This window comes from Rhinopithecus bieti, unplaced genomic scaffold (assembly GCF_001698545.2).
Source record: "Rhinopithecus bieti isolate Rb0 unplaced genomic scaffold, ASM169854v2 scaffold_9981, whole genome shotgun sequence".
Taxonomy (NCBI): domain Eukaryota; kingdom Metazoa; phylum Chordata; class Mammalia; order Primates; family Cercopithecidae; genus Rhinopithecus; species Rhinopithecus bieti.
Window position 1 is genome coordinate 3,641,003 of NW_016806838.1, and position 18,743 is coordinate 3,659,745.

Below are 18,743 nucleotides of genomic sequence, written 5' to 3' on the forward strand. Positions count from 1 at the left end.
TATGAAGTTAGCTGTAGGTTTTTCATAGACGCCCTTTATCATGTTGAAGGAGTTCCCTTCTATTCCTAGTATCTTGAGAATTTTTATTATGAAAGGGTGTTGGATTTTATCAAATATTTTTTCTGTGTCAATTGAGATGATATGTGGAGTTTTTTCTTTTATTTATTTATTTATTTATTTATTTATTTATATTGAGACGGAGTCTCGCTCTGTCGCCCGGGCTGGAGTACAGTGGCCAGATCTCAGCTCACTGCAAGCTCCGCCTCCCAGGTTTCCGCCATTCTCCTGCCTCAGCCTCCCGAGTAGCTGGGACTACAGGCACCAGCCACCTCGCCTGGCTAGCTTTTTGTATTTTTTAGTGGAGACGGGGTTTCACCGTGTTAGCCAGGATGGTCTCGAACTCCTGACCTCGTGATCCGCCCGTCTCGGCCTCCCGAAGTGCTGGGATTACAGGCTTGAGCCACCGCACCTGGCCTTTTTCTTTTATTAATGTGGTATATTATATTGATTGATTTTCTTTTCCTTCTTTTATTAATGTGGTATATTATATTGATTGATTTTCTTTTCCTTTTTTTTTTTTTTTTTTTTGAGAGATGGAATCTTGCTCTGTTACCCAGGCTGGAGTGAGTGGTGTAATCTCAGCTCACTGCAACCTCTGCCTCCCAGGTTCAAGCAATTCTCCTGCCTCAGCTTCCTGAATAGCTGGGATTACAGGTGCAGGCCACCACACCTGGCTTCTTTTTTATATTTTAGTAGAGACAGGGTTTCGCCATTTTGGCCAGGCTGGTCTCGAACTTCTGACCTCAGGTGATCTACCTGTCTCAGCCTCCCAGAGTGCTGGGATTACAGGCGTGAGCCACTGTGCCTGGCCTCTATTGTTTTCTATTCTTTATTTCCTTTATCTCTGCTCTTAAGTGTTTCTGTTTCCTTCCTCCTGCTAGTTTCTCATTTAATTTACATTTATTTTTTCAGTTCCTCAAGGTGTAGTATTTGGTTGTTGATTGGAGATCTTTTTTTTTTTGAGACAGAGTCTTACTCTGTCACCCTGACTGGAGTGCAGAGGCACGATCTCAGCTCACTACAACTTCCACCTCCTGGGTTCAAGTGATTCTCATGCCTCAACCTCCTGAGTAGCTGGGATTACAGGCATGTGCCACCACCATGCCTGGCTAATTTTTGTATTTTTAGTGGAGACGGGGTTTTACCATGTTGGTCAGGCTGGTCTCGAACTCCTGCCTTCAGGTGGATCTGCCCGCCTTGGCCTCCCAAAGTGCTGGGATTACAGGCGTGAGCCACTGCACCTGGCCAGATTGGAAATCTTTTAATAAAGTAAGTGTTTACAGCTATAATTTCTCTCAGCACAGTTTTAACAGCATCCCATAAGTTTTGAAGTATTGTGGTTTTGTTTTTATTCATCTTAAAGTGTTTTATACTTTTCTTTATGAGTTGACTCACTGATTGTTTTAAGAATGTATTGTTTATCCAGGTGTAGTGGCTCATGCTTGTAATGGTTTACAGTGTAATCCCAGCATTTTGGGAAGCTGCAGTGGGCGGATTGCTTGAGGCCAGGAGTTTGAGATCATTTCAGGCAACAAAGCAAAACTTCATCTCTGCCAAAAGATAAAAATGAAAAAGTTAGCTGGCTGTGGTGGCTTGAGCCTTGTAGTCCTAGCTACTCAGGAGGCTGAGGTGGGAGGATCGCTTGATCCCAGGAGTTCAGGGTGCAGTGAGCTATGATTATGCTACCGCACTCCAGCCTGGGTGACAGAGCAAGACCCTGTGTTGTTTAATTTCTATATGCTTGTGAACTTCTCAGTTTTCCTTGTTATTGATTTCTAGCTTCATTGCATTGTGGTTGGTGAAGATACTTGTATGATTTAGCTATTTTTCTAATGTATTGTTTTGTAGCCACACTTGCTTTATGGCCTAACACATGATCTGTCCTGGAGAATGTTTCATACACTTGAAAAAAGTGCACATTCTGCTATTGTTGGGTAAAGTGTTTTATATGTCTGTTAGGTCTACTTGGTTTAGTGTTGTTTTAAAGTCTTCTGTTTTCTTATCAAACTTCTGTCTAGATGTTCTATTTACTATTGAAGTGTCGTACTGGAGTCTCCAACTATTATTGTAGAACTGTCTATGGTCAGCTCTCCATAACCATGGATTCCACATCCACAGATTCAACCAACCATGGATCAAAAATATTTGAAAAGTTAAAATAAAATAATAATACAACAATTTAAAATACAAATAAAACAATTATAGTATACCAACTATTTACATAGCATTTACATTTTATTAGGTATTATAAGTAATCTAGAGATTATTTAAAGTATATAGGAGGATATGTGTAGGTTATATGCAAATAGTATACCACTTCATATAAGGGATTTGAGTACTTGCAGAGTTTGTTATCCAACAGGGGTCCTGGAACCAATCCCCTGCATGTACAGAAGGACAACCGTATTTCTCTCCCGTCAGTTTTGTCAGTGCTTGCTACATGTATGTTGGGCTTCTGTTGTCTGATGTATGTATGTTTACAGCTGCTATATTTCTTCTTGATCAGTTGACCTTTTATCAATATATAATGACTTTCTTTGTCTCTTGTAACAACTTTTTAATTTTTTTTTTGAGACGGAGGCTCGCTCTGTCGCCCAGGCTGGAGTGCAATGGCCGGTCTCAGCTCACTGCAAAGCTCCGCCTCCCGGGTTCACACCATTCTTGCCTCAGCTCCCGAGATTAGCTGGGACATACAGGAGCCGCCCCTATGCCCGGCTAGTTTTCTTGTGTATTTTTTTTTTTAGGTAGAGACGGGTTTCACCGTGTTAGCCAGGATGGTTCTCGATCTCCTGACCTCGTGATCCTGCCCGTCTCGACTCAAAGTCCTGGGATACGGGTTTTTTTTTTTTTTTTTTTAGAAACAGGGTCTTGCTCTGTTGTTTGGGTAGGCATGAATGCAATGGGAAGATCATAGCTCACTGCAGCCTTGAGCTCCTGGGCTCAAGCAATCCTCCCACTTCAGCCTCCAAGTAACTGTGACTATAGGCTCATGCCATGGCACCCAGATAATTATTTTAAAATTATTTTAAATTTTAAATTTAAAATTTAAAATTTAAAAATAATTTTGGTCTGGTCTTGAACTCCTGGCCTCAAGTGATCCTTCTTCCTCAGCTTCCCAAACTGCTAGGATTACAGGCATGAGCCACTATATTCAGCCTCTTTTAACAAATTTTTTTGACTTAAAGTCTATTTTATCTGGTGTCAGTATAGCTATCTCAACTCTCTTTTGATTACTGTTTCATTCTTTTACTTTCAACCTGTGTATCTTTGGATCTAAAATGTGTCGCCTTCAGGTAAGAAAGGAACTGTAAACAAAATTTTAAGAAGAATAAAGTAAAATAAAATAAGTCCCTTACATACAGCATATGGTTGGATCATGTTTTTTCTTATCCATTCTGCCAATTTCTGTCTTTTAACTGATGTTTTAGTCCATTCAGGTTACTCTGACAAAATAGCTTAGATTGGGTAATTTAAAAACAACAGAAATTTACTGCTCACAGTTCCAAAGGCTGGGAAGTCCAGGATCAAGGTGCTTACAAATTTGGTGTCTGGTGAGAACCTTCTTCCTCATAATGAAAGTCTTTTCACAGTAACCTCACATGACAGAAGGGGCAAACAGGTTCCCTGGCCTCTTTTATAAAGGCACTAATCACATTCATGAGGCCTCTGCCCTCATAGTCTAACCACCTTCTAAAGGCCCTATCTCTAAATGTTGTTACATTGGGGATTAAGTTTTAACATAATTATGAACTAGTTCATAATTATGAATTTTGGGGGGTCACACAAAAACATTGAGATCATAGCATTTGGTGAGTTTAATTGATTTACATTTAAAGTGATTACTGATGAGAAAGGACTTCTGCCATTTTATTTGTTTTCTATATATCATAACTTGCTTTTTCCTCAATTTTCCAGTAGTTTTTTTTCCAGCCTTTATTTTCCAGCCCTTTTTTCCCCACCATGTTATCTTTTAAATCATGCATTAAGAAAATACGTATGTAAAACTACCTACAATATCGTAACTTTACACAAGATGATATAATTCTTGTTTTGTTTCGTTTTGAGACAGGGTCTTGTTCTGTTGCCCAGGCTGGAGTGCAGTGGCATGATCACAGCTCACTGCAGCCTCAATCTCCTGGACTCAAGCAGTCCTCCTACCTCAGCCGCCTAAGTAGCTGGGACTACAGGTGTGTGCCACCACACACCTGTAGATATAATTTTTTTTTTTTTTTTTTGAGATGGAGTCTCGCTCTCGCCCAGGCTGGAATGCAATGGTGTGATCTTGGCTCACTGCAACTTCCACCTCCCAGGTCAAGTGATTCTCCTGCCTCAACCTCCCAAGTAGCTTGGATTACAGGCACCTGCCACCATGCCCAGTTATTATTATTATTATTATTTTTAGTAGAGACAGGGTTTCGCCATGTTGGCTAAGCTGGTCTCAAACTCCTGACCTCAGGTGATCCACCCACTTTGGCCTCCCAAAGTGTTGAGATTACAGGTGCAAGCCACCACACCCAGCCTCGATATAATTCTTATATGCAAGAAGCATTTCTATTGTATAAAGATCCGTATTTTGTTAATTAGGACCCTTGTGGTTGTGTCAGAAACTGAATACTTTCCATATTGTCTAGTGGTTAGGAAGAAGAAAAAAGAAACCTAATGCAAATAAACTTAAGAAAAATGATGGGAGCGGTGATTTATGGGTTGGTATCCAGGAAACTGAGAGCCACATCCAGAAGGTCAGAGATGTCATCTGGATTCTCTCTTCCCCAGTCTTTCTGCTCTGCTTGGCCTTATTTTCAGAAGTCTCTCTACTCAGAGGCAAGATAGCTCCTTCAGTTTCAAGCTGCCTGGTCCTTATAGGCTTCTATCTAGAAATTGAGAGTATATCCTTTCTCATAATACCAGAGTCTCAGGGAAGATTATGATTAGTCTGATTTGAGCCACATTTCTATACCTGAACAATTACTATGGTCAGATGGGTGAAGTACTCGGACCAGGTCCAGGTCACAAGCTCACCATAAGAAGGCAGGGTCTGCTTTATTAAGCCACATAGACAAATGTGAATTAACATGGAATAGGGAGAGATGAGGTTCTTCAAAGGAAATGCTTCAAAGTAGAAAATAAAAATATAAAGCTACAAAGGTTTAGTGCCTTCTTTGTAGACTTTCTGTTTGTGGCTTTTTATCAAAAGATTGGTGTTCAGGTCTTGTCTCCACTAAGATGCTGCCTTCTTTTTGGTGGGGATGGGTAATAGGAGGGTAGAAATTACAAATAACGGCTTTATAGCTCTGCCTGTTCCAAAAGCCCAGGAGAAAAGAAAAGCCCAATCATTTTGGATTTGGGAAGAGGGTGGAATTTGACTCCTGATTCTGTGACCTTGAGCTTCATAGAGGAAATGAAAGACTCTATAGAAAGGTAAGCATTTGCATTTGTCTAAATCACAAGATTAAACTGTTTTAGCCTCATTAACGTAGCATTAACATAGTCTCATGACCTGTAAGGACTATGTTTGTATATTATTTACAAATTACCCTCCAGGACCTTAGTATGAAGATGAGGAAGTTACTAGGACTTTACAGCAACTTCATGGAGCTTTGTCACCATCTAAACAGATTTATAAGCAAGCTGACTACCAAGTTTCACTTCATTCTTCTTCTCAGTTTCCAGCATATGGATACATTTTTCATGCTGCAAATTATTTGTAGATAGTTATTTTTATATACTTTAAGATGAAATACACATTTTTTAAGTAATACTTGAAAAGCCAAATCCATCTTTGCATGGAAAACCATCGTTTAAAGCTGTTACTGATTTCTTCACAAACATAGGTTGAAGGCAGCCATGGCAAAGGGTTAGGGGATCCTTTCCTGCAGTCTTGATTCTGAATTAGTCTAGTTGATACCACTGAATCACAAAATGTAGCCTACTCAATATCCCTAAGCAGCTAACTACTATTAGCTTTATACAGAGTACTCTCAACAGTTTCATGTAATGGCAAGATGATGCTGGAAAATGAGGGGAAAAATAATTAAACAGACTCTTGCTAGAGCCATAAATGATGTTTATACAACAGCAGTTCTCTGTGGGTGGGGGGATTAGTATGTTTTGAGAAACCAAATTCAGCCTTTTTTTTGTTTTGTGTGTGTTTCCTTTTTTAAAAAGTAATATAAACTATAGAAAGTAAAGCTTTCTAGTTGGAGCAAATATGCAGAAGATGCAATGAGAAAGCAAAAGGTTTATGGGTAATAAGGATTAAGAAACACAACTCTAAAGAAATAAGACTGATTTTTCATTAACTTACCAGAACTGAGTGATTTTCCTTTCAAAAGAGTTACCTAAGAACAAAGTTGTGGGTAATGCCTTAAAAGTCACAGGTATGGCCGGGCACAGTGGCTCACGCCTGTAATCCCAGCACTTTGGGAGGCCAAGGCGGGCAGATCACAAGATCAGGAGTTTGAGACCAGCCTAGCCAACAAAGTGAAACCCCATCTCTACTAAAGATAAAAAAAATTAGCCAGGCATGGTGGCACATGCCTATAATCCCAGCTACTTGGGAGGCTGAGGCAGGAGAATTGATTGAACCCGGGAGGCAGAGGTTGCAGTGAGCCATGATCACGCCATTGCACTCTAGCCTGGGTGACAGGGTGTGACTCTGTCTCAAAAAAAAAAAAAAAGTCACAGGCATATGACCATGTACTTGAACAAGCCTACAAAGACATAAATGGGTGGAGTTTGTCGTTGTAATGAAATTCACTGCAAAGCTCACCTGACACATAATAGCAGCAGCCTTATTTATAAGGTTGTTTTGTAGTTTACATAACACTTCTCCACATTCTCTTATTTGCCACATATTTAATGATAGAATTGTGCCACATGCTAATTAAGCTTAATTAGTAAGTTCTTATGAATGACTATAATTGGTGGGACTTGTTTGTTACCAAAAGCAAATTCTCAGTTCTCCATTTACTTCATTAGTTACCTACTATTTATAATCAGGATCAGTTTAAGTTATATTTTCTGTTTTATATCATACATGTTGATCCTCATGTATATTAAGAAACAAAACTCCTGGCTGGGCACAGTGACTCACATTTGTAATCCCAGCGCTTTGGGAGGCCAAGGCAGGAAGATCCTTTCAGGCCAGGAGTTCAAGACTAGCACGGCAACATAGTGGAACCCCATCTCTACAAAAAATAAAAAATTGGGTATGGTGGCACATGACTGTAGTCCTAGCTACTTAGGAGGCTGATGGGAGGATTGCTTGAGCCCAGGAGTTCCAGGTTACTGGTGAGCTGTGACCTGTACTCCAACCTGGGCAACAGAGCAAGATCCTGTCTCTTGAAGAAAAAAAGGAAACAAATTCCTGAGACCTTATTCCTAGGCAGCTGAACTTCCTTCACTCCAGGACACTCATTGTTACCAACTCTCAACCTCTACCAGTCCCCCCTTATTCCCACATCTCTCACTAGCACTCATCTATCACACTCAGGGAGACTTGTATATAACATGTAACATTCATTCACCAGCAAATATTTGTTGAGCACTATGTGCCAGAGATTTGAGCAAGGCACTGGAAATATATGCAATGGTTGGCAAAGCAGCCTGGTTCCTGCTCTCATGGAGCTCACAGACTAAGAGGGCAGACAAAGCCCAGATTGGAGTGGAGGAGGTAGGCAGGAAGTTACCATATTTATTTCACTTTCTAAACTACAACTGGTCCTTTATCAATAATAAAGATGATGGGCTGGGCGGTGGCTCATGTCTGTAATCCCAGCACTTTGAGAGGCCAAGGTGAGTGGATCACTTGAGGTCAGGAGTCCAAGACCAGCCTGGCCAACTTAGTGAAACCTCGTCTCTACTAAAACTACAAAAATTAGCTGGGCATGGTGGCATGCTCCAGTAATCCCAGCTACTAGGGAGGCTGAGACAGGAGAATTACTTGAACCTGGGAGGCAGAGGTTGCAGTGAGCTGAGATCATGCCATGGCACTCCAGCCTGGGCAGCAGAGTGAGACTGTCTCAAAATAGTAATAATGATAATGAAGGATCTCGGTTTGTCTTTTATTTCTCATTTGGTTCAACACTCAGGGAAAACACAGCTATCATAGTTTGGGCCCCCTCTACCCTCCAGGAGAGGATGGTGGTATAGAAACAGTGCTTGGGGTCAATAACCTGGTATGGAGTAGTTGAGGGGGAGCTGAGGTTAGGCAGAAATTGATGAGGTGAAGATACTGGGGAAGTGAGTTCTCAGAAAAGATGGCTTTGCAAAGGCCCTGAGGCAGAATAGAACTTAACAGGCTCAAGAAGCTCATTTAATGTGGTTGGAGGGGTCGATGCAACAGGAGAAATGGCTAGAAGACTGGAAAAGTGGAGGGTCCTGTCTTGAGGATACTGAGAAATCACAAAAAGGTTTTAATGACATTTCCCTGCCCCTTGCATCTCAACCCATTATTTTCCTGGATAGGCCCTCTTATCTTCAGGTATGGAGGTGCTGTGCAGACAAGTGTAGTATCCTTTCAGGCTGAAACTCATGGGCAACTTAGCAAAAACCATGCTTAGGGGGGCATAGAGTGGAAAGAGTATGAGCTCAAGAGTCAGAATGCTTGGGTCTGTGTAATGTTTTACAAATTTCTTTTTTTCTTTTTTTCTTTTTCTTTTTTTTTTTTTTGAGACTGAGTCTTGCTCTGTCGTCCAGGCTGGACTACAGTGGTACGATCTCAGCTCACTGCAACCTCTGCCTCTCAGGTTCAAGCAATTCTCGTGCCTCAGCCTCCTGAGTAGCTGGGATTACAGGCATGCACCACCATGCACAGCTAAGTTTTTTGCATTTTAGTAGAGACAGGGTTTCACCATGGTGGACAGTCTGGTCTTGAACTCCTAACCTCAGGTGATGCTCCCACCTCAGCCTCCCAAATTGCTGGGATTATAGGCGTGAGCCACCACACCTGGCCAAATGTTTTACTAATTTCTTTATTTTATTTTATTTTATTTTTTGAGACAGAGTCTCGCTCTGTCACCCAGGCTGGAGTGCAGTGGCCAGATCTCAGCTCACTGCAAGCTCCGCCTCCCGGGTTTACGCCATTCTCCTGCCTCAGCCTCCCGAGTAGCTGGGACTACAGGCGCCCGCCACCTTGCCCGGCTAGTTTTTTGTATTTTTTAGTAGAGACGGGGTTTCACCGTGTTAGCCAGGATGGTCTCGATCTCCTGACCTCATGATCCGCCCGTCTCGGCCTCCCAAAGTGCTGGGATTACAGGCTTGAGCCACCGCGCCCGGCCAATGTTTTACTAATTTCTTAACCTTACCAAGCCACTTTCTTTTTTATACAATTGGGAATTTAACATTTCTACCCTTCATCAGCTCTAGTAATGCCCTCTTTCTAACACAAGTTTCAAGCTCCTCTTTGGGAAAGTAATCACAGAATCATAATTGTTAAATCATGAAGAGACTTTAAAGTTCTATCTGCATATGATATTTGGATCCCTTCTGTAACACTGAGGATTAGTTGGTTTATTGTCCAGTAGTACTCGTGTCCAGAAACAGGAAGCTCACCACTGTCTGAAGCAGCCACTCTGTGTTTGGGCTCTATTGAAAAGGGTTTTGGAGGGGACCTAATCCAAATCTGCTTTCCTGTATTCTCCCTCCAGGGGTCTTGGTAGTACCCCTAATGCCTTTTCCATGTAACAACAGCCTTCCAGGGACTAGTAGTCATTATCTCTACGGGACCACTTACTCACCTAGAATGGAAAAGCTTGTTTCTTCAGCTTTTCTAACAACACTAATCAAACGGTCAATTCATCAAGCAAACACAATCCTGAAACATTTATGTACCTAATAATAGAGCTTAAAAACATGAAGTAAAAAGTTAGTGGGAGATTTTAATAATAATAGCTATCATTTACTGATTATACCTACACTGTACTCAGTGTTAAAGATACACAGATAATTATCCATCAATTCTATCAAAGTCAAACAAGTAAACAAGTGTCTTACAATGTTACAGATACCATGACAGAGAGGTCTATGGAAGAAAAAGGCAGGGCGGGCACTAAGGGAACAGTCATCTTTGTGAGAAAGAGGCCTGCCTCCAATGGGAGATGACACAAACTGCGCCTGAACAATTGAGTAATACCTCCTTTGAGGTGGACTTACCCATTTGTAGTAGTTATTAAAATACCATTTTAGAGCCTTTAGTCACACCAACTATTCTTCAAAACATCCACTGTCAGTAACTCAAATGCATTCCCACAAGAAATGTTAATTTTCCCTGTTATTCTTTACATAGCCTCTGTTCTAGTCAATAATGACAACCAGGCCAGGAAGAAACGTGGACTACCATAATTTGCTGTACCTGCAAATGCATAGTGCCAGTGTTTGGAAGGGTGGAGCCTCAACTAGTCTTTCCTAAGCACTGAAATAGAAGAGATGAAGCATATTGTGACATTAGGCCATACAATAAAGGCCCTACAAGATGTGAGGAGCAGTAAAGCATTTTCCCCACTGACTCATTGCAAGCTGTGTGAAAGCAACATGGGACTCACACACCAAGGTTTGTTTCTTTGTGTTGGGCCTTATGCTAGATGCTGGGGTAAAGATGACCTGCCCAGGCAGGTGAGGCAAGCACACAAGGTAATCCAAGACAGAAATTGCTAGGGAACCTTGGAAAAGGATTATTTGATGTATCATGGAAGTTCTGAGAACCTGGGAAGATGAAATTAGCCTTCCTTGAGGAGGCAGCATATCTAAGAATAAATATACCAATGCAGTCCTCCCAACCTCCTAAAGTGGGTCCTTCTCTCTGAGAGCCATAGGGAGTAAAAGGCAGTAAACCTGTAGCTTCTTCCTCCAAGAAGAAATTAATGACTCGAAGATACACAAGTGGCAAACAGGTATATGAAAAGATCATCAACATAATTGATCATCACAGAAATGCAAATCAAAACAGATAACATCTCACCCAAGTTTAAATGGCTTTTATCCAAAAGACAGGCAATAACAAATGCTGGCAAGGATGTGGAGAAAAAGGAATGCTCATACACTGTTGATGGGAATGTAAATTAGTACAGTCACAATGGAGAAGATTTTAGAGGTTCCTCAAAATCTAAAAATAGAGTGTAGCAATATACGATGTAGCAATCTCACTATTCGGTATATATTCAAAAGAAAAGAAATTAGTGGGCTGGGTGCTGTGGCTCAGGCCTGTAATCCCAGCACTTTGGGAGGCTGAGGTGGGCAGATCACCTGAGATCAGGAGTTCAAGACCAGCCTGCCCAACATGGTGAAAACCCCATCTCTACTAAAATACAAAAATATTAATGGCGTGGTGGTGTGCGCCTGTAATTCCAGGTACTCGGGAGGCTGAAGCAGGAGGATTGCTTGAACCCAGGAGGCGGAGGTTGCAGTGAGCCAAGATTGTACCACTGCACTCCACCCAGGGTGACAGAATGAGACTCCATCTCAAAAAGAAAAAAAAAAAAAGCCAAAAACTTAGTGTATCCAAGAGATACCTGAGCCTGGACAACATGGTGAGACCTCATCTCTACTAAAAATAAAAAATTAGCCAGGTGTGGTGGCATGTGGCTGTAGTCCCAGCTACTCGGGAGGCTGAGGTGGGAGGATTGCTTGAGCCCCGGAGGTCGAGGCTGTAGTCAGCTGTGATTGCACCACTGCACTCAGCCTGGGCAACAGAGTGAGACCCTGTCTCAAAAAAAAAAAAAGATATCTGCACTCTCATGTTTATTGCAGCACTATTCATAATAGACAAGATTTGTAAGAACCCAAGTGTCCATCAACAGATGAATGGATAAAGAAAATGTGGTATACATACACAATGCAGCACTATTCAGCCATAAAAAAAAAAAAAAAAATGAGATCCTGTCATTTGCAATAATGTGGATGGAATTGGAGGTCATTATGTTAAGTGAAATAAGCCAGTCCGCATCCTTCAACCCACTGGTCTCATGCCCAAAGAAGAGTTGAAGGCATGGGAGCCAACATTTTATTGAAGAAGCCAGAGACAGAAACAAACTGCATGTTTTCACTTATTTGTAGGAGCTGAAAAAACAATTGAACTCATGGAGATAGAAAGTAGAAGGATGGTTGCCAGAAGCTGTGAAGGGTAGTTGGTGGGGGTCGGGTTGGTTGATAGGTACAATAAAATAGAAAGAATGAATAAGATTTGATTCATTTGATAGCAAAACAGGATGACTACTCCATAATAATTTAATAGCGTATTTTTAAATAGTATGATAGGATTGTTTATAACAGAAAGGATAAATTCTTGAGGTGATATCTCATTTACCCTGATGTAATTATTACACATTGTATGTACGCCCGTATCAAAATATCCCATATAGGTCTGGTGCGGTGGCTCATGCCTGTAATCCAAACACTTTGGGAGGCCAAGGTGGGAGGATCACCTGAGGTCAGGAGTTCAAGACCAGCTGGACCAACATGTAGAAACCCCATCTCTACTAAAAATACAAAATTAGCTGGGCGTGGTGGTACATGTGTAACAGTAGTAGTGTAATCCCAGCTATTTCGGAGTCTGAGGCAGGAGAATCGCTTGAACCCGGGAGGCAGAGGTTGCCATGAGTTGAGATCGTGCCATTGCACTGCAGCCTGGGCAATGAGAGCAAAACTCCATCTAACAACAACAACAACAGCAAATCCCATATAACCCATAAATACATACACCTACTATATAACCACAAAAACTAAAAATTATTATTGTTTGAGACCGAGTCTCACTGTGTTGCCCAGGCTGGAGTGCAATGGTGTGATCTCAGCTCACTTCAACTTCTGCCCAGGTTCAAGCAATTCTTGTGCCTCAGTCTCCTGAGTAGCTGGGACTACAGGTGTACACCACCATGCCTGGCTAATTTTTGTATTTTTAGTAGAGACAGGGTTTCACCATGTTGGCCAGGTTGGTCTCGAACCCCTGAGCTAATTTTTGTATTTTTAGTAGAGACAGAGGTTTCACCATGTTGGCCAGGCTGGTCTCGAACCCCTGACCTCAAGTGCTCCACCCACCTCAGCCTCCCAAAGTGCTGGGATTACAGGCGTGAACCATGGCTTCTGGCCTTATTTCTTTTTAAAGTAATTTTTAGGCCAGGCGTGGTGGCTCACACCTGTAATCCCAGCACTTTGGGAGGCTGAGGCACATGGATCACTTGAGGTCAGGAGGAGTTCGAGACCAGCCTCGCCAACATGGTGAAACCCTGTCTCTTCTAAAAATACAAAAATTAGCCGGGCGTGGTGGCACGCACCTGTAGTCCCAGTTAATCGGGAGGCTGAGGCAGGGGAATTACTTGAACCCAGGAGACAGAGGTTGCAGTGAGTCGAGAATGTGCCACTGCACTGCAGCCTGAACATCAGAGCGAGACTCTGTCTCCAAAAAAAAAAAAAAAGAAAAGAAATGACAGGCAGAAACATGACAGGAAAATTCAGCGGAAGCTAAAACTAAGGATCTTGAAATATTCCCTAAAACAAGAAACAAATAATGAGAAAGCATAGAAAAGTTTGTTACAGTGTGGAAGGCTTCCACCCTTAGAACTTAAGGATAATAAAATAAGTGTTGTAAGTAAAAAGTATTGATGGAGACAATGCAGGAACAGGATTTACCTAAATACTTCATATGAATTGAATCATATGATATGTGGCCTCTTGTGTCTTGCTTTTCTTACTTAATGTTTTTATGGTTTACCTGTGTTGTAACATGCATCAGTATTACGTTCTTTTTTACGGCTGAGCAATATTCTATCATATGGATATACTACATTTTGTTTATCCGTTATCAGTTGATGAACTTTTGGGCTGTTTCTACCTTTTGACTGTTGTAAATAGTACTGCTATGAACATTCATGTACAAGTGTTTGTGTAGACATATGTTTTCATTTCTCTTGGGTATATACCTAGAAGTGGAATTGCTGGGTTGTATGGTAACTCTATGTTTAACTTTTTGTGGAACTGCCAGACTATTTTCCAATTTGGACACAACATTTTATGTTGCCACCAACAATGTATGAGGGATCCAATTTTGCCACATTCTTGCCAACATTTGTCTTTTTAATTATAGCCATCCTAGTAGGTGTAAAAAAGTATCTTATTGTGGTCCAGATTTGCATTTCCCTAATGACTACTGATGTTCAGCATCTCTTCATGTGCTTATTGGCCATTTGTATTTCTCTAGAAAAACATCTATTCAAATATTTTGCTCACTTTTAATTGGGTTGTCTTTTTGTTATTGCATTATAAGTTATTTATATAATCTAGTTACTAGATCCTTATCAGATCTGCAGATATTTTCTTTCATTCTGTGGATTTAAATTTCTTGAAATATTCTTTGAAGCACTATTGAACTACTTTTAACAAATATTTATCTGGGCATGGTGGCTCATACCTGTAATCCCAGTGTTTAGGGAGGCCCAGGCAGGTGGATCGCTTGAACCCAGAAATTCGAGACCAGCCTGGGCAACATGGCAAAACCCCATCTCTACAAAAAAAATACAAAAATTAGCCAGGTGTGGTGGCATGAGTCTGTAGTCCCAGCTACTCCAGAGGCTAAAGTGAGAGGATCGCTTGAGCCGGCGAGTTGGAGGCTGCAGTGAGCTATGATGCACCACTACATTCCAGCCTGGGCAACAGACACCCTGCCTGAAATAAACACATTCATTAAAAAGACAAATACTTAAAAATTTTAAAGCAAACCAGATTAGCAATGTGTAGTTGGTGTTCATTATTATTTATTTATTTATTTATTTATTTTGAGATGGAGTCTCGCTCTTGTCCCCCCAGGCTGGAGTACAATGGTGCGATCTTGCTCACTGCAACCTGCACACCTCCCGGTTCATGCGATTCTCCTGCCTCAGCCTCTCGAGTAGCTGAGATTACAGGCATGTGCTACCATGCCCGGCTAATTTTTGTATTTTTAGTAGAGACGCGGTTTCGCCATGTTGGCCAGGCTGGTCTTGGACTCCTGACCTCAGGTGATCCTCCCACCTCGGCCTCCCAAAGTGCTGGGATTACAGGTGTCAGCCACTGTGCCCAGCCGCCTTACAGCTTTAGGAGCAAACGACTGTATACAGACCATGTTTTGAGACTTCCAAACTGAGTCTTGAGTTCATTAAGGGATCCATCATAGTGATAGCTATAGCTGTTATAGCGTTTATATGCCAGGCGCTGTTTGGACACGCTACATGTATTAACCTGTTTAACTCTCATAACATTCCTATGAGGTACAGACTGTTATCATACTTACTGCACAGATGAGAAAATGGAGGCAGAGAGGGAGGGTAAGTAATTTGCCTGAAGCCAAAGAGTAGGATACCAGAGATGGGCTCCAGATTTTGTTGCTTTCAACCACTTGCTATATTGCCAAGGTGGAATTAAAGCATTTCAAAGAATGCCTCCTCCCTCGCTTTGGCGAGAGTAGTGTTTTAACGGTGTCTGTACTGTGGACATTTTTCCTGTCCTTACCGCTCCAGAAACTAATAGTGCTCCCTGTCCAGGTGTCTTCGTTGCACATTTGCCTTCCCAGTCTGGAGTCCACTCGGCTTCAAGATCCTCTCTCCTCCCCGTGGGTCTGAGCAAGGCTTTAATGCTCTTTTAAGTAACAGCGAAATAGCCGTATGTCTCCCAGGTAGAGTGGTTCTAAATTTTTGGTAGCCAATGTGCGCTGAGGAACAGCGGATTCAGCCCAGGGAGGCTCCAAGCTGAGCCGTGGGTGGAGCCAGCGGAGGGGGCGGAATGAGTCGCGGTGGCGTACCTACTGTGTGCCCTGTGCGCTGCCTGGAGCGGAACTATGAGCTGGACCTGTCCGCGTTGCCAGCAACCGGTTTTCTTCGGTGAGGCCCGGGCTGCAGAGGGGGCGAAGATGGGGCGAATGGGAGCCGCGTCCCTGAGGACGCGAGGGCTGGCCAGACTATGGTCCCAGAAACCCTTTTTCACTTGCAGCGGCTGGTAGTCTGCGCACCACCCGCACCCACTCGGGTCTTCTCCCTTCTGCCGAGAGCTCTGTGGGGAGTATGAAACCGGAGCGGGATGGAGCTGGCCTCCTGGAGACACTCCTCTCCAGGGAGCAGGGCAGGCCAACCTAATTCCCTAGAGTGCTGAAGGGGGAAAGGAGGGGCCCCAAACTTGGACAGGCTCCTCGCAGCTCGGTTCCACTTTGTCCTCCACAGCTGAGAAGGTGAGCTCCCTGGGCAAGAACTGGCACCGCTTCTGCCTGAAATGTGAGCGCTGTCACAGCGTCCTGTCTCCTGGCGGGCATGCAGAGGTAAGGCCTGGCCAGGGAGTACTGCCCTGTTTACATCACTGCCTCCCACCCGCCAGGCACCAACCCCCAACTTCAGCCCTGGAGGCCTGCCAAAGAGAACCTCAGTAACCAACCCCAAGGCTACCCACCTGGTGGACCCTACACCAGCCAGGATTTTGGGAACCTGGGTTGTAACTGTGGATCCCATGGCTTTGGGAGTCAGGATGGGTGGGAAGCAGCATCACCTCCTGCGCTGCTCTTGCTCTTCCTCCCTTGACCACAGTGGAAATACTGTCATGCCAGCCCATCCCCCACCCCTCCTAGGCCCACCAGACTTAGCCAGTGGACAGACACATCTTGTAGCCTGTCTGGAGGAAAGGCCTGTGGGGCATGGCTCCCACTGGCCCTGAGTAACCCACTTCCCTCTGCTTGTGCCCAGCACAACGGGAGGCCATACTGCCATAAGCCATGCTATGGGGCTCTCTTTGGACCCAGGGGTAAGTACCAGCCTGAAAGGGGCCAGGGGTCAGCAGAACCCTCCTTGTGGCTGGGAGCTGAGGGCTCAAGCCTGACCTCCCCTATTCTCTCTTCAGGGGTGAACATTGGTGGTGTGGGCTCCTACTTGTACAACGCCCCCACTCCCAGCCCTGGCAGCACCACTCCTCTCAGCCCCAGCAGCTTCAGCCCTCCCAGGCCAAGGACTGGCCTCCCCCAAGGCAAGAAAAGTAAGTAAGGCTGCGCTCAGCTCCTCCCAGTCCTCCTCCTGAGCCTTCCCCAAGCTCGAGTGGAGGGTGGGCCAGGTGGCAGTCTCCTACCCAGCCCTCTGCTTCACATTCTCACAACTTCGTTCTTGGCAAAGTCATCTCTATCTACCCCCCGCTTTTTTTTTTTCTTTTTTTCTTTTTCTTTCTTTCTTTCTATTCCCTCATGTCAGCTGCTGAGTTAAGATGTAAATTGTTGGGAGGCCAAGGCAGGCGGATCATGAGGTCAGGGGTTTGAGACCAGCCTGGCCAGCATGGTGAAATCCCGTCTCTACTAAAAATACAAAAATTAGCTGGGCATGGTGGCTGGTGCCTGTAATCCCAGCTACTCGGGAGGCTGAGGCAGGAGAATCATTTGAACCCCGGAGGCGGAGGTTGCAGTGAGTCGAGGTCACGCCATTGCACTCCAGCCTAGGCAACAGAGCAAGACTCCATCTCAAAAAAAAAAAAAGAAAAAAAAAGTTAATTGGGCAGATAGCATTATCCCCTCTCCTTGCATCCTCGCATTTTACAGGTGAAGAAAGTGAGATCCAGACAGGGCAAATGACCTTGTTCATTCACAAAGCTAGTCAGAGGCAAAGCTGGCCAGGAACTTAGGTCTATCCCAGGCCAGGGCCGTGGAAGGAATAACCTACAGGAGAGGAGTCATTGGGATAAGGCCAGCCTCTCACATTCTTCAACTTTTCTCCTCTGGTCCCTGTTCCTTCCCTCCATTCCCTGAAGTAGGCAGTGACGCTATGCTCCCCAACACCTGACACCCATGCCCTGGCCAGCTCCTGTATCAGCTCAAGTTTCCTGAGGATTGAGTTGCTAGCAGGGTTGGGATGGTGTGTACCTGGGCCCCTGGGAGGATGACAAGGAAGCAGGTAGTCCCTAATACACATAGGGATGGGGCAGGAGGTGGAGTCAAAGGGGGCTCAGTTCCGGGCCTATAGAAGACAGACTCTTGGGTGCCTGGGTTGGGCACTCTGGAATGAGCATGGCTTTTGGAAGAGGACAGTGCCATATGCAGGCAGGTGCTGGTGGGCATCTCCACCTCAGACCTACCCAGGGCCTCTTCCCCTTAAAGGCCCTCCCCATATGAAGACATTCACTGGAGAGACCTCACTGTGCCCTGGTTGTGGGGAGCCCGTCTATTTTGGTAAGTGACAGTGGAAAGCTTGGGGAGGGGGATACAGGGTGGGCAGCAAGGGGCAGGGAGGTGATCCAAGGCAGGTGGGTCTCCCTACTCTACCCCTATCTAGAATGGAAGCACTACCACTTCTCTCCACCACCAGCTGAGAAGGTGATGTCATTAGGCAGAAATTGGCACCGACCCTGTCTGAGGTGCCAGCGTTGCCGCAAGACCCTGACTGCTGGGAGTCATGCCGAGGTGAGCAGGGCAGGAATGAGTGGTTATGTTGGGAGGAGGCTGGAAATGGGAAAAGAACCAGGCTGAGACTGCTCTCTTTCTCTCTGTGTCTCAGCATGACGGAGTCCCCTACTGCCACGTCCCCTGCTACGGCTACCTGTTTGGCCCCAAAGGTGGGCAGCCCCATCCCAGACACTGGGCCTAAACTATGGCATGTACATGGTCTGTGGGGATGTGTGGACAACTTCCCCCGTGGTTAAGCATACCCTGCCCCCTACCCCAGTTCCCTCCAGCCCTGAACCCTGCACTACAGACC

The 18,743-nt window shown here is 44.2% G+C and overlaps 1 protein-coding gene across 9 annotated transcripts in view; it reads left to right on the plus strand.

Annotated features, from left to right (window-relative positions):
* Window positions 1-18,743, plus strand: part of CRIP3 (cysteine rich protein 3) — a 33,230-nt gene that overhangs the window by 8,350 nt on the left and 6,137 nt on the right. For 6 of the 9 annotated variants that reach the window (XR_001886737.1, XR_001886736.1, XR_001886735.1 and 3 more), the window contains exons 2-8: window positions 5,368-5,478; window positions 10,346-10,609; window positions 16,242-16,336; window positions 16,755-16,812; window positions 16,909-17,040; window positions 18,146-18,217; window positions 18,321-18,448. Coding sequence is in view for 6 of the 9 variants with exons in the window: in XM_017878170.1 (XP_017733659.1) it covers window positions 10,486-10,609; window positions 16,242-16,336; window positions 16,755-16,812; window positions 16,909-17,040; window positions 18,146-18,217; window positions 18,321-18,448 (609 nt within the window). In the remaining 3 variants the exon portion in view is untranslated. Of the gene's footprint in view, window positions 1-5,367; window positions 5,479-10,345; window positions 10,610-16,241; window positions 16,337-16,754; window positions 16,813-16,908; window positions 17,041-18,145; window positions 18,218-18,320; window positions 18,449-18,542; window positions 18,601-18,743 lie in introns of all 9 variants that reach the window. The other 3 variants (XM_017878168.1, XM_017878169.1, XM_017878173.1) reach the window with 3 other exon arrangements.